This window comes from Capsella rubella, unplaced genomic scaffold (genome assembly GCF_000375325.1).
Source record: "Capsella rubella cultivar Monte Gargano unplaced genomic scaffold, Caprub1_0 scaffold_2, whole genome shotgun sequence".
NCBI lineage: Eukaryota > Viridiplantae > Streptophyta > Magnoliopsida > Brassicales > Brassicaceae > Capsella > Capsella rubella.
In genome coordinates, this window is record NW_006238922.1 from 9,037,596 (window position 1) to 9,062,927 (window position 25,332).

At 34.1% G+C, this 25,332-nt stretch overlaps 6 protein-coding genes across 6 annotated transcripts; 3 read left to right on the top strand and 3 right to left on the bottom strand.

The window, feature by feature from the left end:
* LOC17895637 lies at window positions 1-2,096 on the top strand. Its single transcript, XM_006302822.2, has 4 exons — window positions 1-207; window positions 396-625; window positions 714-777; window positions 1,245-2,096. Exons 2-4 carry the CDS (start codon window positions 450-452, stop codon window positions 1,548-1,550), a joined length of 546 nt encoding a protein of 181 aa, XP_006302884.1. The 5' UTR covers window positions 1-207; window positions 396-449; the 3' UTR covers window positions 1,551-2,096.
* A 5,094-nt stretch (window positions 2,097-7,190) lies between these two features.
* LOC17896363 lies at window positions 7,191-7,710 on the top strand. The gene has a single exon (XM_006302989.2). The coding sequence runs from the start codon at window positions 7,275-7,277 to the stop codon at window positions 7,554-7,556; it is 282 nt and encodes a 93-aa protein (XP_006303051.1). The 5' UTR covers window positions 7,191-7,274; the 3' UTR covers window positions 7,557-7,710.
* Window positions 7,711-12,574: 4,864 nt separating this feature from the next.
* On the top strand, window positions 12,575-13,914 carry LOC17895375 (LOB domain-containing protein 42). Its single transcript, XM_006301853.2, has 2 exons — window positions 12,575-12,925; window positions 13,200-13,914. The coding sequence occupies exons 1-2, from the start codon at window positions 12,736-12,738 to the stop codon at window positions 13,724-13,726; spliced, it is 717 nt and encodes a 238-aa protein (XP_006301915.1). The 5' UTR covers window positions 12,575-12,735; the 3' UTR covers window positions 13,727-13,914.
* Window positions 13,915-15,528: 1,614 nt separating this feature from the next.
* LOC17896109 (zinc finger protein CONSTANS-LIKE 6) lies at window positions 15,529-17,225 on the bottom strand. Its single transcript, XM_006302266.2, has 2 exons — window positions 16,057-17,225; window positions 15,529-15,953 (listed from the first exon to the last, which is right to left on the bottom strand). Exons 1-2 carry the CDS (start codon window positions 17,047-17,049, stop codon window positions 15,714-15,716), a joined length of 1,233 nt encoding a protein of 410 aa, XP_006302328.1. The 5' UTR covers window positions 17,050-17,225; the 3' UTR covers window positions 15,529-15,713.
* A 1,912-nt stretch (window positions 17,226-19,137) lies between these two features.
* On the bottom strand, window positions 19,138-21,355 carry LOC17896546 (3-ketoacyl-CoA synthase 6). The gene is made up of 2 exons (XM_006302107.2): window positions 20,225-21,355; window positions 19,138-19,873 (listed from the first exon to the last, which is right to left on the bottom strand). Exons 1-2 carry the CDS (start codon window positions 21,270-21,272, stop codon window positions 19,425-19,427), a joined length of 1,497 nt encoding a protein of 498 aa, XP_006302169.1. The 5' UTR covers window positions 21,273-21,355; the 3' UTR covers window positions 19,138-19,424.
* Window positions 21,356-24,071: 2,716 nt separating this feature from the next.
* Window positions 24,072-25,313, bottom strand: LOC111832055 (calmodulin binding protein PICBP-like). Its single transcript, XM_023788305.1, has 2 exons — window positions 25,165-25,313; window positions 24,072-24,888 (listed from the first exon to the last, which is right to left on the bottom strand). Exon 2 carries the CDS (start codon window positions 24,697-24,699, stop codon window positions 24,193-24,195), a length of 507 nt encoding a protein of 168 aa, XP_023644073.1. The 5' UTR covers window positions 24,700-24,888; window positions 25,165-25,313; the 3' UTR covers window positions 24,072-24,192.
* Between the last annotated feature and the right edge of the window lie 19 nt (window positions 25,314-25,332).

Sequence of the window (25,332 nt, forward strand, 5' to 3'; positions counted from 1 at the left end):
AACCATCAACAACAACAACACACACTACCACACACTTCACGCTCTCTTCTCCTCTCACACCTTTCATCACCATCCTCTTCTCTCTCTCTCTCTCTCTATAATTCTAAATCTATGTTCATCTAGCTCTCTCTCTCCCCCCTCCCTCGCTCTTTTCGCCGCCATAGCTTCTTCACCTTCCTTCCACAAGCTGTACAGTTAAAGCTTAAGGTATGAATTGAACACGAATCTTACATATTTCGAGTTTTCGCATCTTAAATCCTTCAGATCTGTGAAATTAGGCTTTCGTGTTTTCACCAAAATTGACGGATCTGTTGTCGATTTCGTGATTTAGATTCAGATCTTGTATTTGTTTGCGTAGATCTAATCTCAAAAAAAACAATTTCATGTTGAAACAGGTTTTATAATTAATTTTAATTTTTGGAGTTTTGAATAAAAAAATCGAAGAAACGATGAATCACTTTGCCGTTCAACCAAACGCTTTCGCTGCTGGTGGAGATTTGAGAAGCTCCGTTTCAGTTGTTGAAAGAGATCAAACCACCGTCGTTTGCCCTAAACCACGTCGTATTGGTATCCGTAACAATTACCACCACCACCATCCTTCTCGATCTCTCCGATGTTTCTTCAGGTTTTGCTTTATATTCAAATCCACTTTTCAAAAAAATATCTGATTAATTCAATTTTGACTGAGTTTTTGTGGAATTTGGTGTTTTCAGTCATCAATTGGAGCTATGTGAATCCAAAGCAGAGACTGATATCTTAGATATCATACTCACAAAGGTTTGTATTCGTTTCCTTCTCCTTTGTTGTATTTTTGTTTATGTGATTTTTTTTTCTTTTTTTTTTTGAGGTGTTTGTTTTTTGGTAGGTGAGATTTGTTTATCAGAAAAGAAAAACTTTGGTTACGTTCTTGGTAAAGGATCATCTTCAATCAAGAAACGAAACCAAATAAAAATCAGTAGCAAGTCGGTTTCTTGAAAATGTTATTTTATCTTTTCATATATATAAAAAAAAATAAAGAGTAATCAATCAATCGTGTACGATTCTTGGATTATTAAAAACATGTGATGTTTGTTTTTGTGTATTAAGGACTTTGTCGAAAACTTTTAGGAATAAGACGTTTTCGAGTTAACTCCTTACAGCACATAGTGTGGGTCATCTCTTTAATATGTGTCCTTTCTTTAAACCATGATTTAGTCAAAATCAAGAACTGATAATGATGTGTGTTTGGTTTGTTTTGTTTATAGGATGGTTATGGTACAGAACAAGTTCATACGCAGGTACTAGACTCGCCGTCCCCGTTTTTATGTGGGTCGCCGCCGAGCAGAGTAGCTAACCCATTAACACAGGATGCTCGATTCAGAGATGACATCGTGCTTGTCTCTTCTTCGCCTCCGGTGGGCTTACCTCCGTCATCCCCTTCTTCATCCTCTGGGAGGAAAGGAGGAGGGTGTGTTAGAGGCAATTTTGGTAACAGCCCAGCGGTTAGGGTTGAAGGGTTTGATTGTCTTGACAGGGACAGCAGAAACTGCTCTATCCCTGCCTTGGCTTAGGAAAAACCCTTTGAGAAAAGAAAAAAAAACCCTTAGAAAAGGGTTTCATACATACTCTTTTGAATTAACTCACGAAAAACAACAAAATTAGTGCGTCGTATATAGAAGTGTTTTAAGGAGATTGAGATGTGTGGAGTCTTTTCTAAAGGGGAAGAAGAGTAAGAGAGATCGAATCATCTTTTGGAGTTTGCTTCCATCTTTTTCTTTTTTTTTGTTTTTGTCAAAGAGTGTAAATAGGTTACGGAGCAAGTTTGTAGTGTTCTTTAAAAATGGTGTCATATTTTGTAAGTATTAAGGAGAGGAACAAATAAAAAGTTTTAGGTAAGGGAAGTAAGGTTCAGGTTTCTTTGTATGGTTTATTTGTGTAAAGTAAAGAAGAGGTTTGGACCTGATCAGAGAGAGTCTTGAGACATAGAAGAAAGAAGAAGGGTATTTTGGGTATTAGTTTGTTTATTTTGAGAGTCGGTTTCGAAGATGAGAGGGAAACAAAAAAAATTTGTACAAAAAGAAGAAATTGAAATGATAAGTAATATTTTTTTTTTTTACTTTGAAAGGCAGCGAATCTTGTTCTTGTTTCGGAAAGAGATGATGTAATGAGCAAAAAAGCTGTGAACTGAACAGTGCCATGTGTTACACAAACTTTGGAGAGACTCGATTCGAAAATATCTATAAGCTGGTTTATAAGAAAAAATCTAATATATCAAAACTCGGTTACATTCTTCGTTAGTAAAAATTTGGAGAATTATAAAAACTTGAGAAACTGTTAAAAGTAAGTGAAGAAATGTGTGAATATATTCGTGATAAGATATAAAGTTGTGGGTTTTAAAAATTATTTAAAAAAATTATAATAAAAAGATAATGAAATAAGAGAGAGAGAAGAACATGAGGGTGTCTTTCAGCATCTTCAAAGCTTTTTGGGTTAACAAGAATATCGTCAGATCTGAGAAAGTCTGACAACTCTGCTTCTACTGCTCTCCCATCTCTTTTTTTTTTTTTTCTTCTTCTTTTTTTTATATTCTTTTTTCTTCTTTTTAATACACATTATTTATCTATTTATAACTCGAAAAGTAATTTAGTTTAGTTACATAATTAAGTAATTAACTGTCTTCGCTTGGAAAAGGATTATTTTTTAAGTGTGTTACTATTTTTAGAACGATTAAATAAAATGTTCCGGTTAAAGATCCTTACAAAGTATAGATTAGTCCACGGACCACAAAATCACAACATATGGTATTTATTCTCTCAAAACCCCATTGCAAAGTTTTTTTAACTTCCAATATTGAAGCATAACTATGTATGTGTTAGAAACTTCTTCAACGAGAGTCTCTATATAATAATTGTTTTCTTAAGAAAAAGATCGTTTCATATACTTTTCCTGATCCTAATTCAAGAGTACCAAGAGTGGATGTTTTAGAATCTGCAAATCTAGTTAACACCAAACATAGGCGGTCGTTTTATTTGGATCTTGATCCGATGATTTCAGAACTCCATCCACTTCTTGTCTGTCTATCCTAATGTGATTAAAGAAAACAAAGAAAGTATGATACAAAATATCAAAAAAAAAATCTAAAATACAAAAAAAAATATTGAAAAATATCGCAGTCAAATAGCACAAAGCAAGAGTTTCGTATAAAATAAGATAAAATAAAGGAAACACAAAGCGAGAGTTCAAACTTTATAGATATTTGATCTCTATGACTCTACTCTACATTGTACATTACACACATGTCGTCAAAAATAATATTTGCATATTATAATTAGTATATTGCTAAATTAAAGTTTGACAAAGAAAAGACATGCATTTATTTAAATAAAATATAAACATATAGTAATATGTTTTTTTTTTTAAACTATAAAGTTTGGGAGAGTCGAAAGGATACAATACATAGCGAAAAAAATGTGGAGCGCCGAGAAAACTGACCAACGAGAGAAAGGGTCGGTCACTAGGAAAGAGGAAGTAGTTTTTTGGTTTCGTGAATTGTGCAACAACACTTCATTCATTCTCACATGACATTTGTCTCCCTCTTCTTTAATGATCTCTCTTTTATCATTTTCTAATAGCATCACAATTACACACACATCCTTTCAAAATTGTGAACAAACAACTCTCTAGACTTTATTTTTTATTATTCTATATATATAGCCTCTTAAAAAATTAGAAACTAGATTGATATTTACCCAAACTATAAAATAACTCAAACAATTCCATGAAATTTTTCTAAACAGTCCTATATATAAAGGTAAGTAGATAAATACAAAATCTATCAAATCATTTTACAAGAAGTTTCACAAATTAGACCATTGTGTGCAGGGGCGGACCCATATAGAAGATGGTGGGGGCAGTTGCACCCAGCAACCTATTAAAAACTAAATTTTTTTTATTAAAATTAAAGTTATAAGTGTCAAAATGGTTAAAGTGCCCACATGAGGTGTCTGAGGTCATGGGTTCAAGTCTCATCTGCTTTGCACCCATTTAATATTTTTCCTGGGTCCGCCCCTGATTGTGTGTATTCGTGTGTCACAAATTTAATCCATCGATTCTTCGCCATTAAATCTTGTAAAAGTTGGCAAAATGTTGTTATGATTGAATCGTTTTGATAGAAATGACACTTAACTATATGGGCCTAAAGTCTACGTTGGCCATTAGATAAGATTCCAAATTATATATTATTAATAGATTTATCCGTGGCCCATTTAAAACAGGCCATTAAAAATCGTGCTTGGTCTTTGACATAAATGCGTCAAATTTACACAAAATCTATTAATCGTGCATGAGCTGGTAGATAGATAATGATACGCACACACAGAAAGAAGGATTCATATGTTGGTGGTGGAGATTTGTAGCAAACACAAGCATTAATGGTTTTCACGATGATACTGTTCTTGTCAGCTATACGCAAGTTTTAGTTTTTATTTGATATTGATTCTTTTAATGCTCTGCACAAAATTGAATTCTAAATTTGCTTCAAGTGTTTGGATAATGTTTTGGAGATAGGCCGATAAAATATTAAGCCGGCATCAACCCAATTCATTATTTGCTGAGTATTCAATTCATATAATATAATTCTACTTCATGAAACGCATACATGTACGTACTTTATGTTTATCCCTAATGCATGACTATGTTAATTGATACGAGTATGACTCGGATCCGACCATGTATTTATCTCTAATGCTACAATTTGTTTAGTTTTATATATGATCCAAACGCGAAAAGGTAATTAAACTGTCTAGAGAAAAATTATACTTAATTAGGTAGAAGTTTAGTGGACAAAAACCTAAACTATATTACATGTTTTGAGTACCTAAACAAAAGCTTCAAAACAGTCCAACTCAAAACTTTATCGGCCATTTATTAAAAAAAAGCAATAATTGAACTTAAACCCCATCGGCAAAACAAAAACGTGGCGTGGAGATGGCCTTTGATGGCGACTGAGAGGAGAAGAAGCAAATCAAAGTAGACGAAGGGAAGGTCCAAAATTGCTGCCACTTGCCTCTTCCGAAGCCCACACACAATTCAACTTGACCCTTTCCTAGTCCTAAAATACACAAATTTGTTTTTTTTTTCTTTCACGTTATGTTTATTATTATTTTGTATTTAGAAATTGTTTTTTTCTTCTGATCCATTTTGGGTAGTTACACCCCCACTAGGAAGAAAAGAACACAACATGTACATGAAAGACATCCCTATCGATTCTAGACCTATCGTTAAATAAAAGGTTGTCGACAGAAAAAGATAATACAGTAAAGGTTGTTTTACTATACTGATAAAGAATGTTCAATTAGAGTTTTTGGATTGCATTCTCTGCGGTTTGGAAATTTTCGGAGTTTACACTATTTGGTAAATTTATATTTTAAACCGTTTATTTTAGATTTATTCGTTTTTAGTTTGATTTAAACATGAATAATTCGTAAAATCTGTATGGTATAAAACTAAATAAATTTGGAGATTTATAAACAAATAAAATTTAAAATTTGTATGTATTTAAGAAAAGTATAAACAAATAAAATTTGATTTTACAATTAAGTAAAATAAGAAAAAATATATATTAATATAAAATAAAATTTATACCAAATTGATATATGTGAAAATAATAGACTATCTCATGTTTCTTTACCACATACACACTAATAATTAATAATTATACATGTTTAATTATAAAATCGGATTATACGGATAATTCATATATTATCCAACTCAAATATCAATTTGACTGAGTTTTTGAAAATTGAAACTATAAAACCAAAATATTATTTAAAATATTTGATATAATATTATACTATTGCTGAACAAAAAAATAACAAATATTTTTCTGTTTCATATTGGTTTAATTTGGTTTGGATCAATTTAATTTTTTCAGTTTTGAATTTACCAATATTAATCTTAAAAATATACTCTAAAATGTGAGAAATAATATTTACTTAGACAAAGATGATCTCCTGCCGTCACGAAAAAGGAAAGTCCAGATGATCTCTCCAAGACTAAAAATATGTCGATGATGTGCTATAAAAGTATATTACCAACTACTACAAACTAATTTAGCTAAACGCCTAAAACCAAATAAAATTATAAATATAAGCACAGAGGATATGGCGTGAGAAGTAGGCACCAAATAAGACGTGGATGGATCTCAACCTAACAAAAAAACGCCGTCGACACTAAGTTTCAAAGTCTTGAAGGTCATTGGATTCCAACTCAATCATATAAACTAACTTTTGAAAACAAGTACTATTATCTAGGCACTTTGTTAACAATTCCACCTACGACTACTAAATATAATTCGTTTAAAATAATACCACTACTATTTTAGAGAATGTGGCCATTAATATTAATTAGTCGCTTTTTTAATTAATATCCTTCGGCAAGATCATAATCATGTTTGGTTTAGTCACATAGTGTATGTAGTACAACGTAACTTTACAAAGGGCGTACTTATATGTTCGTGTTCACTTAGCAGTTTAGCCACTATCACGGCTACCTTGACTCTACGTCTTCTATTGTCCCGCGGCGCACGCTATGCACTAGGAGATAAGGATGTATACAATACATATGGCCAAGTCAATGACTATATTCTTTTCTTCAAACACTCTTAATCTCTCTACTTTATATATATCTTTCTATTTTTGGACTTATCTTTGTCTGTCGACCAAATTATTCTTTGTAACAATTTAAGTAAATGAAGAATTAGCTAACTATAGCATGCATCATGCTTTTCTTTATATGATATGATAACAATTAATCAACTAATTAAGTCACATATCGAATCATATCGTTGACTTGTGATCACTTTGATGATTTTCAAAAGTTGACTAAGTATATATATTTTTATTCTTTCAAGAAGTCGACTAAGTTATTATGTAAATATATATGTGATTTTGCCTATGTACCGTATATTAAATATCTCCAGATATTTTGGTTTAACAGCTGCACAAGATATTTGGAGTAGAGAGATGAATAAAAGAAAAAGGAGGACACGTAGGGCAAAAGGAAGCAGACAGATGTTGTGAGTGTGACGTAAGGCAACTGAGTTTACGTGAAACCTATGTCGGTAAGACAATTCAAAAACAAATCTTCACGTCTCTCTCTATATCCCAACTCCTCACATATATGTCTTCTTCCACTAACCACTTCCTCTACCTCCTATCTCCCTTATAAATAATCCTCTTGTCTTCACTCTTCATCTTTAAGATCAACACCAATCACAAACCAACACTTTACTAGATATGAAGAGACAGAGACAAGATATGGAGGAAAAAGAAGACAATGATGATCACTCATTGGCTGCTGCTGCCATGGAGGTTGCTATTGCCGCAGAAGCGGCTGCAGCCACGGCTGAGGAGGAGCAATGTTGGGGGGCCGGAGCGGTGGAGGAGATGACGTGGAGCTCCGTGTGGTTGCCTTTTTGGGACGTTGAGTTCGTAGGAAGAAACTATGGTGTTTTGTTTAATGATGTTGTTTGGGACGATGATATTTGGAACATCCAAAATCTAACTCACTCCTCATAGTCATTAGTCCTTACTCCTTACCTTTTTAAAAAACCAATAATCGGATTTATAATTCCTTTTGGTTACTCCTCTAAGGAGGTTAATCTATAATGAGATGGTCCGTTTTTAAAACTATATATGTTCATATCTTAATAATACTTTTAGTTGCATAGAATCTTATATTCGCCGTACGTGTGCCTTAGCTTGTCTGAAGATTGATTCTGATATGCGAAATTCCAAAATATAATGCCTATCAATAATGACCATGAAGTTGTTTGTTTAACCGGGTCGACACAACCGTCCAAGTCAAATGAATGTTGCGATGGTTCTGATATGCGCAACTAAAATTTGGTTGCCGTGTGGTTTGGGTTATTAGATACAAGTCAAAAAAGTCATATCCAACATGCTAAGTAGTTTTGTTATGTTTGGGTCCGTATAATTCAGCTATACTCGAGTTGGTACAATTCGAAACAAGATGTGATAATAGACCATGTGAATAGTTTTTTTTTTTCTCTTTTCAATGGGATTACTAAGAGAGTATAGGAAAATGGTCATCATTGAACTATCTAAAACCAAGAAATTTTTTTTTGTTACACATACAAAAAAAAAGAAAGAAAAAGAGACAAATTGAGTTAAAGAGTCTCTTCCAAATTAATTAAATTTTACCTACTCTTAATTCAGCACAAGGATCCCACCAAGGTCACGAGAGAGTCCCGAACTTCTTCTTTCCCATATTAGCAGATTATGTACATTAGTTTAAAATGGTTCCCACTTTAAAATTACCTGAAATTGTGGATCTCATTGCGACCATACAAAACCATTTATAAACTAAATTATCTCTAATTCGGGTCTAAACTCATGTATACCATTTTAAGCCATGTATTTTATTTTTATCTTTAAAAAAACAGGTTCTCTCATTTGTCCTCTTCTTTATGAGTGTCATACACTTTGTACCTTTTGTGGATAACCTTTACAAGTGTAACTTTCCGATTGATAAAATAAAATACAAAAAAAGGTTTTGGGGCTTTATGCAAGTGTAACGTTGCAGTTGAAAGCAAAATACCAAAATTTCATTTTGGGTGCTTATGCAGAAAAACCAAATTTTCAAAACTGTCACTTGATCAGCTCCTAATCTCATTTTTTGGCTTCATGTTATCTTCATCTTCTGTATCGTTTACTTGTTAATGTGAGTCAACTTTTGTTTCTACCCAATCAATCTACGTCTTAAGATTTTTCTTCTGTACGTATTTTCTTATTTTTATTTTGTAATATGAAGTTTTTAAAAAATATCAATTCAAACATTGTGAATTGCATCTCGGGCACACTTTTAAAACATCCCATCAACCTACATTATACTTCTCACCATTAGTTATGAGCAACACGTGATTACATTGATCTAACTTAATTGGTTGCCTCTCAAACTATATGGTTAAAAATTCAAAATATTGAGATGTCGATATATACTAGTGGGGAATGTTAAATGCTTAGGAAGGGAATCTAGAATGGACCTGCATGCGATGGACTATATGCTTAATGTTTCTAATGGGAATCTAGAATGGACCTGCATGCTCTATATAAATTCTCAAATCAAAGTTTTAAGTTTTTTTAGCAAAAACTTGATGTTTGTGAGAGTCCGTCGACTTATTTCCTTTAGATAAAAAGTTATACGTTTTTAAGATATTTTTTTGTAACGATCGATGTTAAATATTTTCGAAATTTTTCTGCAACGTTACACTTGCAGAAAGATTCAAAAGTGCAATCAAAGATTCAAAAGTGAAATTTTTGACAGAAAACAAAAAAAACGAAAAACATAACAAGAAGTTCGCTTGATTATAATGTTTACTATCGTACTGTTGGATTGTCACAAATCGACATTCCTCCTTTGTTTTGAACTTTTCCGATATATAAATACGAGGACCAACCATGCAATATAGTGGACCTATCCAACACTTTGGATTATAATGCCGACCTTTCCATGAGTTTTGATATTTAATAGGCTACTTGTGTTGTGTTGTGTCGCCCAGTTTATATAACTGAAAAACAAGTTGCATATTTATAACGGCTCAATCAAAGATTCAAAAGTGCAAAAAGGCCACTTGTACATTACTACTTACTAGTACTGCTACCACCAGACCATATCATATATAAAAAGACAAGTAAGATCCACTTGTAAGAGCATATCACATTATTAAATCTAAGGTGTTACCAGAGTTTGTAAGGCATCTCACTTTTTATTTTATTTTGTTTTACTGATTCTAGTTATAGAGTCGAATCTCCGATTTTTTTTGCATGGTGTCTTCGTAACCGGAAAATGAGTTTAGTAATTAACTAAGCTGGAAATTTTAAGTATTCTAATAAAAAAAATTAAATTCGTATAATCGTGCGACATAGTGTTCTATGTGTATCTATACTTATACAATTCGATATTAGAAATTCCAAAAACATGTATATCTAACGCCTTGTAATTCATTTTTCAACTGTTTTTAACTTTTTGTAACCAAGTAATGAGATAACAATCAAACTTGTTTTCTGACCAGTAATTTATGTAGAAAAAAAAATGTGAAAGCATAGGGCCGACTAGAACTTCAAGCCCATTATATAAAATGGTGCGATTTAAATTGTAGTAATGTAAACAGAGGTAATATTACACTGTCACATATATGTACTGCCCATTTTTCTTTTGAAAAATATAAACAAAAATAATGTCTTTTAATTTTTAGAAAATTTAACAATTGGTGTTTCTTTTCTTGTAAAGAAGCATGTTTAGTAAATAGTTAAAGGTGTATCTTTTTGTCGTTTTCACCCGTTTGATTTAAAGTAATTACGTTACGTTTGATGTCAGAATAATAAAATAAAATTTACGTTACGCCTGAATGATGTAAGAAAATAGTGCCGTTTTATTTAGAGAATCTTGAAGAAACACAAACAAGAAAAACGTAAATAACTTATTATATTATTTTCTTTTATGGGATGAAAATATTCGTTCAATAACTATTAATTATTTAGTTAAAAACTTGTACATAAATGTTATCCATCATACATTTTCTATGATTATTACGAGAAAATTATGATTATAAAGGCATATAGCATTAAAATATTTAATTATTTTTACAAAAAAAAATATAATTTATAATCTCGTGTAAATGATCGCATTTACACTTATACGGTATACAATATTTAGTCATACAACGAACTTGGTATTATAGTTTAAAATACAACTAATTACCCAAACTATACCCAAAGGCATTCAGCTAATTTCCTTTGTTTATATGTTTTTTCCACATAAAATGATGTTCTGACGTAGATTACTTGTATTAAAGAAAAACTAATAGAATATTTCATTTTTATACTGTTAATACAATATCATAAGCCTAATATTATTAATTTATAGAAGTTTACCGTATAATTAATATTGTATATATTTTAAAGTTATTATTCATCGCACGTCACTATTTTTGGTTTACATTTTTTCGCTCAAATCAATATTATTATGACTACTTTGATCTGTCACTAGAGAGTGGAAGAAAGTAGAATTAAGATTAGTTAATAACTTAATATCATTAAATTAATATAAAAATGTAAGAATTACTTTGTTCTTTACAAAAAAAACTTGTGCGTGAAAAACTGAAAGTTCTAAAACATATATTTTCTATTAACAGATGGAGTATATAGGAATGTAGCTCGAACATGATTTTGTAAGTGTACTTAACATTTTTAATGCCTAAATAAAATAAAATAAATCAGTTTAATGAAATGGCAATGACAATCTTATTTTCTAACGTCAAAATTGAATATGCGTACATAATCAATCACAGTCGGGCTTTAATCAATCTCCGTCACCTCATAGTACGTAGTGGATTCGGACGTGGACTAATATGTAACAACAACAAAATCCTTACTTATAGTTTGAAATGTTATGAATGACGTAGAAAGGTGCTAATATATTTAAACATTTTTGTAAATTAACATTTTTCAGAAAATTCAAGGAATCTTGAAATAGAATTGTAAGAGCCAATAACCATCAAAACGAGTGACACATTTTTGGACAGGTGCCTTGTGATGTTTGTTTTCTTCTTAAAAAGCAAAGCTGTAAAACGTTTGTATCGTAATTTGTTTTGCAATAAAAAACATAAATTTAAATTCAAAGTCATTACTATTAACAACGCATACTTAAATTGTCTTTACATGCTAAAATACTGTATTTTTACGGCCCAAAATCTCCCTAAAACCTGGAGTAAAAAAAGAGGCATTGTGAGTAGTTTTTGTTTCCCGTGTGCCACATTTTTCTTTTGTTTGTTTCAGAAACCATTTTTAAAACTGTAAGATTTTGTTTTGGTTTTGGTTGTTTTGTCGGTATATCATCTCTGGGGTGGTTCTCGTGCATGTCTCCCACTTTTCATCTCCAAAGTTTCCTCGTATCTCCACCCCCTCCTCTGAACCCTCTCTGGCTAACTCTCAATTACGTAACCACCCTCACGTTTTCATTTCTTATTTTGTTGTCTTTTAACCTCTTCTTTTTGCTTTTGCTTTACTTTGAGTTTCAAAATTAGCTTGCATTGCATATAGAGTCATGAGTCCATGAAATTAATGATAATATGATGAGGATTGAGTAACGAGCGTTAAAGAAGAGTGAGGCTTTGATTGGGTGAGACGTAATTAATTACTACTTTACTAGTATAGGTTTAAAGTTGAGCTAGTGGTAAGTGTCGTAATATTGGAATGCATGGATGGCAAATCCAAAAGAAGAAGAAAAAAAAGTGTGTGAGAGAGAGAGAGAGAAGTTGGTATTCCCGAAGAAGGACTCTCCCCAACTTTTGCCAAAACAAAATGCCAACTTCACTGAAACACACAACCTCCTCCTTCTCCCTCATTTCTTGGCCTTTTCTTTTTTATCTTTTGAGAACTCAACACAAAAAAAAAAAAAAATCACAGTAATAATCTTAAATGTATTTTGTTTTTAATTTTAAAACCATAAAAGCCTGGACTGCACCAGTTTTTATTTCCACCACTTTCTCCAAGAAACGCAAAAGTTGAAGAAAAAAAAATAACCAGCTCATTTACTTATGATGTGTCATGAGTCATGAGTAACTTCTTCCTTATAAATTCAGATTGTTCACAACTTCCTTGAGTTTCACTTCGGAGCATAAACACGCAACCATACGTGTATATGTCACTTGTAAACATATAAAGGGGGAATAAAATGAGAATCAGCTGCAATGGGTGTAGAGTCTTACGCAAAGGTTGCAACCAAGATTGCACCATAAGACCATGTCTTCAATGGATCAAATCCGCAGACTCCCAAGCCAATGCTACACTCTTCCTTGCCAAGTTCTATGGCCGAGCCGGTCTTCTTAACCTCATCGAGTCCGGTCCTGACCACCTTCGTCCCGGTAAACTCTGAAAGACAATTCTCTCTTTTATACATCGGTCCATTGAGTTATCTAGCGAGTATGTAGTACTGAAAAGTTATAATGTATCTTGGATTACGAGAGATCTACAAGATTTGGTAACAGAGTATCAAACAAGGATCTGAAATGAGTGTTTTAGGTTCTGTCACAAAAGTCTTACATGCACAGACACACACATCACATCACTGTAATTTACATTTTTTTTTTTTTTCAATTTTTGCGGATTTGATTACAAAACCTTCATTGTGTTTTGTAGCAATATTTAGGTCCCTTCTGTACGAGGCGTGTGGTCGGATCGTGAACCCTGTGGATGGTTCGGTGGGTTTGATGTGGACTGGGAACTGGGCCCAATGTCAGGCAGCCGTTGACGCCGTACTCAATGGCTTACCCATAACTCACACACCTCTTCCAAGTGCATCTGCGTCGAACCAGATCATTCCTCCACACAGGACTTACGACATACGCCACGTGGCCAAAGATCCAGCACCCGGCGGCGACAGTTCGGAGGGTTTGGCTACACGTGCTAACGCTAACAAGAGCAAGACACAAACTGGCCGGTTCAAACGCCTTGCTGAGTCCGTGAACCAACTAGGCGAATGTAGTCACGACACGTGGCAATTCCCAAGTTCTGGTGCTACGCATGGCTATGGTCACTTCACGTTGGAGACTGTGGAGGTTCGAGGGGAAGCTGCTCCATTTAATCAAAGTTCTTCGAATGTTGGGTTTGATGATCAAGTTCAAGTCGATATCAACGAGGTTGGCTTAGAGCTCAGACTTGGCTAAGCTTTGCAAAGACAAAATAGATAGCGTTATTATCATAATTCTGTCTTTTTAATTGAATAATTTCACTTTCTATTATATAAGAGGAGTAAAAAAAAAAAGGAAAAGCAAATCAAACTTGGTCTACTGGTTTAAAAGTGTATAAATTTGGCTTTTATGTGAGGTTATGGTATATTTGAACGAAGTATCAACGCCTAGCTAAAAGAATTGTTGATATCCCTGCTAGTGACTTTTTGAGCGTATGTGTTTCTAAAAGTTGTGTTCTTCATGAAATTGAGAATTTTGAGATTATTTGAAGTACAAATATACCATTATTTAATTAAATCTGTATTCATTTGACAGGTTGCATAGCCAATTCAATTCAAACCACCAATAGTATATAATATATTTAATACACAACAAATGTATAATTCCTTGAATTTCTTTTATTCTTCGAATGTCGAATGATAAATTTATGAAAACACTGAAAATTTTAATACATTGTAATAATAATTTATAAAACAAAATGAAACAAAAAAAAATTATTCTGCTGGGTTATCTTCTACTTTAGTTATAATTTATAAGTGAAATACTTTTTCAAATTCAACATTTTCTCATAAAAATGAACCAATAATAATTCAGCAAGGACTATTCATTGAAAATATCTAATTTTGCTGAATTATTATGGACAAAAACCTAGTTTTTAAAATTATATTCTTAGGAATAAAGGGAGTAAAATATGTGTTTATATATGTTGTTCAAATAATAAAAAGAAATAGATACATAAATTAAGATAATAACATACATTAATTGACCAATTGCTAGCTTAATTGGTAAAGATTTCTGGCAAAAACTTAGAGATCGCTGGTTCGAGTAACGCTTGGACGAGACCATATAACATACTTTGATTTCGGAGCTAAAGGAATGTATGAGTTTCGGTCTAGAATCTCTAACCGGTTTCTATCAATAAATATGGTAAGTTGTTATGGAGGACTAAATGATATCATATTTTTGAGTAATTTCTGTGTACCACTTTAAACCACCTCGGAAGCAACTCAAATCGTATATATGACTTATGAAGAAGGACCACACAGGCTAATACACAAATCCTTTAACTTCTTTTTCTAAATTCAAAATTGTCACCATTAATATATCCAAGGGCTTGTTCCTACCGAAGATATTGAAGGATATTTTCTTCTTAGTGTTGACAAATAACTGTTGCTTTAAGACATTTTTGTTGGTTTTGCATACATATATATTTTGAATATTAGGCTATTTTGTGCAATTACACATGAAAAATGAAAATGAGTGTTTTTGTAAAACAAACAAAGAAAAAAACAAGAAAAATTAATGTAGATGGTTTTGAATGTCCAATATGTGTTATATTCTATAACCCAATAAATTCAGAAAATAAAAAACACCACACAAATTATATACATGATTTCATCTTATCAATTTTTTCTTTTTCTTATAATCGTTACTTTTCCAAGCCAAGTCTTCTATGGAACTCTTCAAATAACTTGATAGAGATATCTCCCGATCAGTGTTTTCCATAGCAACAATTCGATTTATTGTTATATTCTATGTTAAATGAAATTTTCTTAATGTGATATTTTGAGAAGATTTTGGAGTCGTCGGATTCATTGGTCTGACTGCCGACAAATATATTAATATTTATCATTGAAATAAAACTAAAATACTAATGCTTTTTAGATATTTCAGTAGGATATTTGTGACAATCCCATATGTTATGTTTTGGTGACAGCATATTAGTAACAGCCAGCAACCAAAATTCACGGTATATAAACTATACTATAGATCAATGCTTACAAGGAAATCAAATTTTTTTGGTGATATATATAAATATGTACATATGTAGCTCACAAAACGTGCAAAAATCTCTATCAATGCAGTAAAAAGAAAGCTAACAACTATCACCAAAAACTAGCAGCAAAAAAAAAAAGCAAAAAAGAGAGCATATGAATTAAAATTCCATAATGAATCAAGTTCTTTAGTGAGCAGCAACAACTGAAGATCTCTTCACGAACCTTCCTTTCATTCGAGGCCTCTTCTCTGCGTTAAGCTTACGTACCTCATACCTTATCTTCTTGGAGAACAACCTCGTCCTCCTTTTCTCTCGGTATCTTGAAACCCTAGCCTCTCTTCCCCCATCACCATGAGCTTCTCCCATGCGTAACCCTAGGCCACGAAAGTGGTTGTAATGATGAGCTTGATCTACTCCACTTTCACCCTTAAATATCCACAAGACAAACAAGTTTTGTTGATTAGAGACAATTCTTTCTTCTTTTACCAATATTGAATAGTAATAAAAGGACAAAGCAAGGTAGACATACCATGGAATCGGTTGGACAACAAACCATGTCGAGGTCTATTTCAGATGGTTGTTGAGCAGTCCATGGGATCCCTTGTCCTCCCCAAGTTGAAATCACCGATTCGTAGTTCAATCTAAGCATAAGAGCCTTCTCCTTGTTCTCTTCCTTAATCTTACCACTCATCTCATTCACTCCCATGTCCATAACATTCTTCATCACGTCTTCTTTTTCATCTTCTTCTTCTTCTTCGTTTGTGCTGGTCTTGGATGCGGACTCGTAATCAAAGCTTATTTCAAATGGAGAAGTCTCATCAACTTCATCAAGATCACACATATCCCTTGTGGCGACTCCTTCTTCTTCCTCCACCTCTTCTTTTTCGATCTTCATCATCTCACCTAACCCTAGCTCACCCGTGGGTTGAAAGTCTCGCTCTGCCCCTCCACCAAGGAGAGTCTCCACGTCAGCAGTGAACTGAGCCAGTTCTATGTCGGTTGGGAATAAACCATTCAGACAACTCTCAGCGTTGTCCTCGTCTTCTTCGTCGCTGCTCTTGAAACATACGGGCCTCATCGGAAACTCGATCTTTGTCTCCACGGACTCGTTAAAGCATTGCTCCTCAACCATCGGGTTCATCACTGGCACCTCAAAGATGAGCTGCCCTTCAACCTCGTAGCTCTCCGCCTGATCCTCCGTGCTCATCTCCGGCACAAAATCATGAAAAACCATCGTGTGGCTCTTCTTGCCTCCGCGCGGGGTCCGAGCTTTACGTGTAAATCCCTGATGCCACGTAGGCGGCGGGGAAGTAGGGACATGGCGATGCTTTCCAGAGCTAGCCGATTTCAAACGGACCCTCTCGTGTCTACGAGCAAGAGGGTTCGCAGAGTGGACCGAACCATCACAACCATGGCAAAGGAAAGCATCGTCAGCTGCGCAATACCAACGTGCCCGCCTCTTCACGCAACTATCACATGCCCTCGCCGTCTTCCCTCCGACCGCACTAGCCAAACTTTTCATCGTCTTATATACTTATCACCATCAACGACAAGAAGCTACACTTTGGAGCAAAAACAAGTTGCCAAGTCTCAGTTACAAAAAGAATGTTTTTATCGAACTATGAGTTCCCTCTACAAAGGTTTCAGTTTTCGAGAAGTGGTTAGAAAAAGAGAGAGACTACATTTTCTTTTATGAGGCAGTGAAGGGCTAAGTTTAGAGGCATTGTAAGCTAGTACATGTCCTACACGATGTGATCTTTTTTCTTGTTTCTTGAGTGTAATTAAAGGTTAAAAAAAAAAAGTATGCACTTTTTGGTCGCTTGTACCCCATGAGGGCCATGGAGAGGTCTTATCTCGACTTTGATTGGCCGAGTTCTACAAGTTGATCCTCTTCTTAGTGTTTTGATTGGCTAAGTTCTTAATCAGATGGATATCTTTATGGTCCACTAGTCGTTTTCGCTGGCCAAGTCACTCATTATTTTTGGATTTTGTTACTTTTCGTTTTTTTTGCTATAACTCTGGGATTTTCCATGGAAAAGTTAAACAGTGTGTAATCATCCTCGTGATTTTGGAGAAAGCGAGATCTTGATTGGTTATGTCGGTTTTTAAGTTTTGATATATCTACATCTACATGTTAATCTTCTTTCTTTTAAAAGCTTTATACATATCCATATAAAATGAAGTTGTATTGAAATCTTTAGTGTATATTTTTACGACACATATAGGGAAAAGAATCCTTTAAATTCACAATAGTCTTATTAGTTACTATATGTTTCATCGTTCCTAACTAGATATACATCTCGTATACTAGTTTACTTGTATCATCAATTAAACCCAAAACACAGATGGAGAACTAGAGATACCCGAAAACGTTTGGTTAAAAGATATAATGGATAACTATGGTGTACGTATGGACCACATCAATATGCAGAAAATTTCAAAAACAAAGGCATCAACCTTTTTCTTGAGAAGATAAGAGGTTCGATGGACAACATGTACCACTCTTGGCACTATTCGTGTACTTGGAAAATGATGTTTGCATTTGTTTTCGGCATTTGTAAGAACTAAGATTTTGGAGACTGATCATTGATTTATATCGATAAGAGATCATTAACCTTAAACTTTTGTCTTATCTAGGAAACCATATAGTATGTATCATTCATAGTATTGATTAGAATTGTGTTCGAAATCTTTACTCTCAAAACTAAAAAGCAGAAAAATGATTGCACACAGCCGTGGTTCATTTTCAGTGTGATTTATATACATTGTAAATTCTCTTCAAATTAAAAACGAAATTAATTTTCAACTTCATTATAACTTAAAATCACGTGTCTTGATTCTTTTAGAACAACATGATGATTACATATTTACATAGTATAATTATTGTAAAAGTTGCAACACTAGAGAGAATTAAAATGTGACGGTGCTCTTAAAATGTAAATTAAAACCTCTTTCTCCCATGCTACTAGATTTATTCTCGGCTATATATATCATATAATTTTTGTTTAAGTTTATTATATTTTCGTCAATTTTTTTTTTTGTTTTGGGGTTCAAATTCGTCATTTTATATATCAATCTTATTATACTTTTTCTTATTTCATAAAAAGAGATGATATTATATAATATATAGTGTTCTTTTACCTTTTTTGTTTGTCGTGTGACAAAGATGTGCAAGAGAGACCATATATTGATGCGTTGGTTCGAAGGTCAAATCTCTGTCGAAGTAGTTCAGACTTCAGACTAAGGCCATAAGCTGGAAATTTCAGGCTCACTTATTATTATAGGCCCAATACATTTTTGTGGCTGTGTTGGAAAATATATTCAAATAATTCAATGTTTATTTTTAAGTATTAATAAAGCATGAATTATGCACCACTTAACATGTCAACTTCATGCAACACTTGCACAAGGAATTTTTCTACAGACGACTCAGAATCCTACATGTATCACAAAAATTCATGACAACAATACATTCACAATCTTTTAGTAACAGTAACACCACACAAAATCAACTAGCAAGTTTCACACTATTGACTTTGAATATAGTAAACACCAAATCAGATGGAATAAGCAAATATGGAGAACAGAGCGATGAAAACAAAGAAACATATCCTCGGAATTAAAATAAATTATAAAACAGAGAAAATATTCTTCTTATTTGATACACCACAAAGTTATTAATTACAGCACAAGAAACTAAAAAATACCCCAAATGAAAAGCAGAGATTTTAAAGTATATGCAGAGCAATTGAATACAAACATTTATGCTTTGCTTTGCTTTTTCTTCTCCTCTTACTTTCATTTCTCAATCCCCTCTTAACCCAAATCCCGAGAAGACCATCTCATCAACCTAAACCGTAACACAAAACCAAACCCATTAACTTAAAACCGTTCAGTTTAGAGTTTGACAACTTCAGGGATAAAGACAGGGTAACGGTCGATACAATCAGACCACGGTCCATCCTTAGGTGTCTTAATCGTACGGTTACACTTCCACACGGCAGAGTTACACTTAAAACCACTCCCGAACGCAATCTGCCAAACTCTATCACCTCTCCTCATTCTCCCTTTAGCCTCGATGTAGCTAAGCTCGTACCACAACGATGACGACGAAGTGTTACCAAAACGATGCAGTGTCATTCTTGATGCCTCAACGTGTTCTCCTGATAGCTGTAGATTCTTCTGGAGCTCGTCGATCACTGCTCTACCTCCAGCGTGGATGCAGAAGTGTTCGAAGGCTAGTTTGAAATCCGGTATGTACGGTTTCAGTTTCGGGTTGAAGATCTTACGTCCTATTAGGGACAAGAGGAAGAGGAGTTGTTCTGACGCCGGTAGGACCAAAGGACCTGTTCAAACCACAGTTCATTTATCAAACCCAACCGTACCATAATACCTTAAAACTTAAGCCAAACCAAACTTTTACTATAAAAATTTCTACCGAACAAATAGAATTTAATGCAACCGACTCGAGTAACCTAAACTTTCATAGAAACGAGACATATACCAAGAAAGTACACTTAACCATATACTACTAAATTATATAAAGTTATGACTATTCTTTTATTTAAAATAGAAATTTATGTCAAACCGAGCCGACCAATGATAGTTGTACGCCCACACCTCAATATTTATTTCACCGTTTATATCATTGCTATGGTATGAATGTGACACAATATGATCTGTCTCATTAATATTACCTATTGTGGTGATATTAGCCTTGAGGGCTTCACCGGCGATGGCCATTAGATCTTTAGACAAGTTGATGCCAACGTGTCCTTCTCTGTCTTCTTGTTCGTAGACACAGAAGAAAGACTTGTCGTCAGCGCCGCGGTGGGTACGGACGAGGTGGGATAGCTTGTACTTGGCTCGCCACCGGTCAGAGCGGCGGTTTGACATGAGTATGGCGGCTGCCCCCATGCGGAAGAGGCAATTTGGTAACAACATGGCTCTCTCGTTTCCTTGATAGTAATTAGGAGTTATGATCTCAGTGCTGACGATGATTGCATTTGAATTGGGGTGAACTTGGAGCAAGTCTCGGGCTAGATCGACTGAGATCAAGCCCGCGCTGCAACCCATCCCGGAAAGATTAAAGCTCTTGATGTTGCTCCTAAGCTTATACTTGTTGATGACCATAGCTGAGAGAGATGGCGTGGGAGAGAAGAGAGAGCAATTAACGATGAGGATGTCCACGTCTTTAGGTTTAAGACCAGTTTTCTCAAAGAGATCGTCCATGGCCGTGAATATAACCATCTGAGCCTCACTTCTAGCAGCGTCCATGGTTGGTGTTGGAGGTATATAATGAATAGCCGGAGGGAGACAAGTCTCTTCACCAAGACCAGAACGTTCGAGTATTCTCATTTGGAACTCAACGCTCTTAGGCTTGTCCTTGAGGATCAAACGAGAGTGTTCCATGAAAGTTGCAAAAGGGACACGGCACGTGACAGGTGGCTTGTAACAAGAATAGTCAACGAGGTAGATGGTACGTGGCTTGGACATGAAGTAAACAGTGGAGATGAAGATGACAAAGAAGGAAGAACATAGAACCTGAACTAGGTCAAACTCGAGCGAATTCCAAACGTTAAGGATCTCTTCAGGACCCATCCGAAGAAGCTCAACGGCGACGATAGCCATGATCGGGATCAAAAGAAAACTCAAGAAATGATTAACCAAGTATTGGTAACCAAGTTTCACGTACTTGAGCTTCACCGAGCTAGAGAACTCTGGCATAGGTGCCTGATCAGGCATCTTCGGGAGAGAGTTTTTAATGTATAATCGTGTTACTGTTTTTGCAAAATGTGATTAGGGTTTTTTCGAAGATGAGTTTAATGAAGAAGAGAGAGGGAAGGTGAAGGATATAAAGGCGAACAGAGAAAGGTGGTAGATGAGAGAAGTTAATGAAGAGACCAACGTCACCCAACGCTCTTGCTTTGCTTTTCCTATCTATTTAATTTTTCTTTTGTCAATTTTTTTTTATTAGTATGAGAGGAAGGAAATAAAAATGTTTTGTGAGTAATACAAATTTCTCTTCGATTTCCAGTTGTAACTAGACAAAAGCAAGTGATGGTAGCAAATGACAAGGACTGTTTCTCTTTTGATATATAAAAAATTTTCATATCTCAAGAACTTTGTTGTTGTGAGGGAAATAAATTGAAAAGAGCAAAGACGTGTCAGCTTTTTTTGGTTTTTTTTATCAGAGATCGATCAAAAGCGTTTGGTAACTACTTTGATTTGATGATCACGTTCACGTTGCCCCCGGTAGGCGTCATATAGTACTGTTACTATGGGTGGACATAAATACTTAGTACTTGTCACTCGTACATGTTACTTAATATTTGCTTCTAGAGAAAAAACAAAATCGGTCGTTATCAAGGCAGTAACATAAGTTAGACATTCACAAGTATGTATTTAAAGTAATCTTGAAGTGCAAAGCAAAGTGATACAAATAGCAAATATATCATAAAAAGCATATATATTGCCTTGTGTCCACACCCCTAAATAATGTTTTATCCAAGAAAAACATTGTCATCAAATTGTCTATGTTTATCTTATTTTTTTTTGCGTTAGCTCGGTCTAGTTCCATAGATGAAAGAATTAGCAAGTCCGTTCTTGAAATGCTTTCTTTAAAGGTAAAAGAAAATATACTTTTAAAAACCAAAAAAAAATGTACGTTTATACCCAAAAAGATGAATTGACTGTACGTAAAGTTACTTGTGAGTTTGGACCTATCACCCATGTACGTGGCAGGTAGCGTGAAAATCAGAGACAGCATAGGTTACATAGTTGCATGTGTTTTCTTATGTACAATCGCAATCAGTCTTTTCATTTTGCATGGTTAATTAATCGTCAACAGCTAAAATGGAGTATTAAACTCTATAGTTCACTATAAATGTAAACAAAGAAAAAGAAATGTCATCAAAATACGACTGTGAATTACCAAATTAATCTTTTAAACTTGAGTAATTAATATATGAAGTTCTTCTAGTTGGGTCCAATAGTGTCATTCGAAAGAGGGAATACACGAGGGGAAATCAAACAGTTGTTACGATGTTTGACTTGGAAAGTGCAAGAAGACAAATCTTGAGATCCATGCAAATTCGAAAAAGAGCATGAGAAAATCAAACAGTAGTTACTATGTTTGACTTGTAAACTAAAAGAAGACAAATCTTGAGATCCTATGGTTTCACATATAGAACACAATCCCCACCAAAACCTCAAATAAAGTCCAAATCTTTTACTGCTATATATGATTCTTTTTGCCAGACAGAAATTTTATTCCATGCTTGAATAAGATTGTAAGCTCCTTATATATAAACCGAGACCTAATAAAATACTCGTAAAGCTAATAAACCTGCATGATATAGTAAAAGGGTATGTTTCTAAACTAAAGAATGAACATGGTTGAAGTTTCAAGTTCCACAATAATATCATTAATTAATGCCAACAAAATTTGATGAAGAAGTTTTAGTTTGGAACTATTCACAAGATTGACATGTACATTTAATATGAGTATAGTGTGTCACTATTCCATTAATTAGCCACGTACACCATTTTTATAGTGATCCATAATATACATGTTAGTTAAATAATATTGAAATACAAATTATGCATTAGTTAAAAAGATATTGTAAGATTAATGATTGTTGTGTAAAGGATGCTTAAGTTTGGGTTGGTTTGCTTTGTGAGCCGGTCTTCTTCCATGGCAAAACCTTGATCGTGTATTGTCATGGATTCTTCAGCACACTCCCAAGTTGGATGAATCAAACCTTGATCAACAAATTTTACTAATCAATTTCTAAATTATGTGTAGATGATCACTAAAGCCAGACCTCTCTAGTTAACACATTTTGTTCTATCAACCGACCTCCCTAGCTAGTTCAAATTAGCAATGAAATTGCAATACATGTATATATCAAACATAGTCCTCCAATGTAATTCCTAAGGGCATGGGCATTGCAAGGACCCATTCCTTGGTCCCAATATTTTTTTATCAATTTTTTTTGCAAGGGACAAATGTTAAATATTTTGGTACGAGCATTGGTGTCCTACGTAATTCGTCCCACGGAAAAACCACCAATTTTTTATATTTTTATTTAATTTATTTTAATTTATAAGTAAAAACATTTGAAATATTAGATTAATTTATAACATATTAAGAATGGAAAAAAAAAAATTAGAAAGTTATAAAAACATAAAAAAGATAAAACATACAATAAAGACATTAAAAGTGGTAGGAAGAACAAAACTTTTGAAAAATGTTATTATGAAATTGAGTTGAAGTTGTAAGGAATGGCTTCTCTACTCGCTTGCATATATATAGACAAAAGTTTTAAGGTTTGGTGGAGCAATATTCTTACCCGTGGAGTTGTGACAAGCTTTATCCGTGACATTGTGTATCAAAACAAGAATCATATCACTTTATACAGACAAATACAACAAGTTTATTCCTGGTGCCAAGTTTGAGATGGTCATAAACATCCTACTTAAAATTGACTTGGCCACTATATCTAGTCAACAACGAGAAGAGATAATGAAAACTAGCAAGCTTTATACAACAAATAAATATAATCATACTACAAATGCTTTTCCATCTTTGATCATGTTGGTGGAGTGGAAATATTTAAGAAAAGAACTAAAACAGACTCAAAAATAAAGAACTAAAACAGACTCAAATGCTTCTCCTCTCATCTATGTCTTGATGCTTGAGGTCCACCTTTTCAGGATCCTCCTCCACTGTAATTGGAAGGTAATTGGGTTCTCTTGGATTGAATGCTCTTAAATCCTCGGTCTCTGCAACGGGTTTCTTACATTTGATGATTGTCCATGAAATGGTAGACTCTGGCTCTTCTTGGTTGCAGGGTTTTCTTGTACGGTTAAATGGAACCTTTGTGTTTTCTTTTGTCATCAACATAACTTCAGTCTGGTCTTGAGACTTCTCTTTGCAGTCTTCAGCTTTATCCTTTAATGTATCTTTACCAACATCATCTTTATCCTCAGTAGCATTACCAGCTGTTGTGTTCTTTGTCATATCGATAACTTCTGAGATAAAATAACTAGTTTGATCAGCACCTTCATCTTCCTCTTCATCTTTGTCTTCCTTCTCTTGGATCTCTTTCACAGAGTCATCTACCAAAGTCTCCTCGATTCTGTTATTTGCTTCTGAGTTCTTGGTCATATCGATGACATCAGAATCAAAGCAACCAGATTGATTTCATCCTCATATATGTTTGCCCTCTCTTCAAGGTATATCACAGATTCATCTACCAAAGTCTCCTCAATTGTATTATCTGCTTCTGAGTTCTTGATTATACTGATTACTTCAGGATCAGAGCAACAAGATTGATCAGCACACCGAAAATAAACCCTGCAGAAACAGATCATAGTAAGCACACCGAAAAAAACACAATCCAAATAAGATATGAGATTCGTATAACGAAATATACACAGATCAAAATGGAACACATGGAAGAGAAGAGCATATCGAAAACAAACTCAGATACGGAAGAAACTAATTATGATTTTATTCATGTTATGAATTAAGCGATCAATTCTAATGGATACAAAATGAATTAACAAAACCTCATAGAAGAGGGAGAAGAAGAATAAAAAAATACACAAGTAAACAAAAAAATCAACCTACAAATTCTTAAGTCAATTTCGTAATCACGACGGAGATTAGATCCTCCTCCGCTGATGAAATAAACGGCGGAGATTACCGTTGAATGATCGGAAAAACCCAAAAAATCGATCAGAGAGAGAGAGAGAGAAGAAGAGAGGAAGCAGTTTTGATTTTGGATGCGTCTGCGTT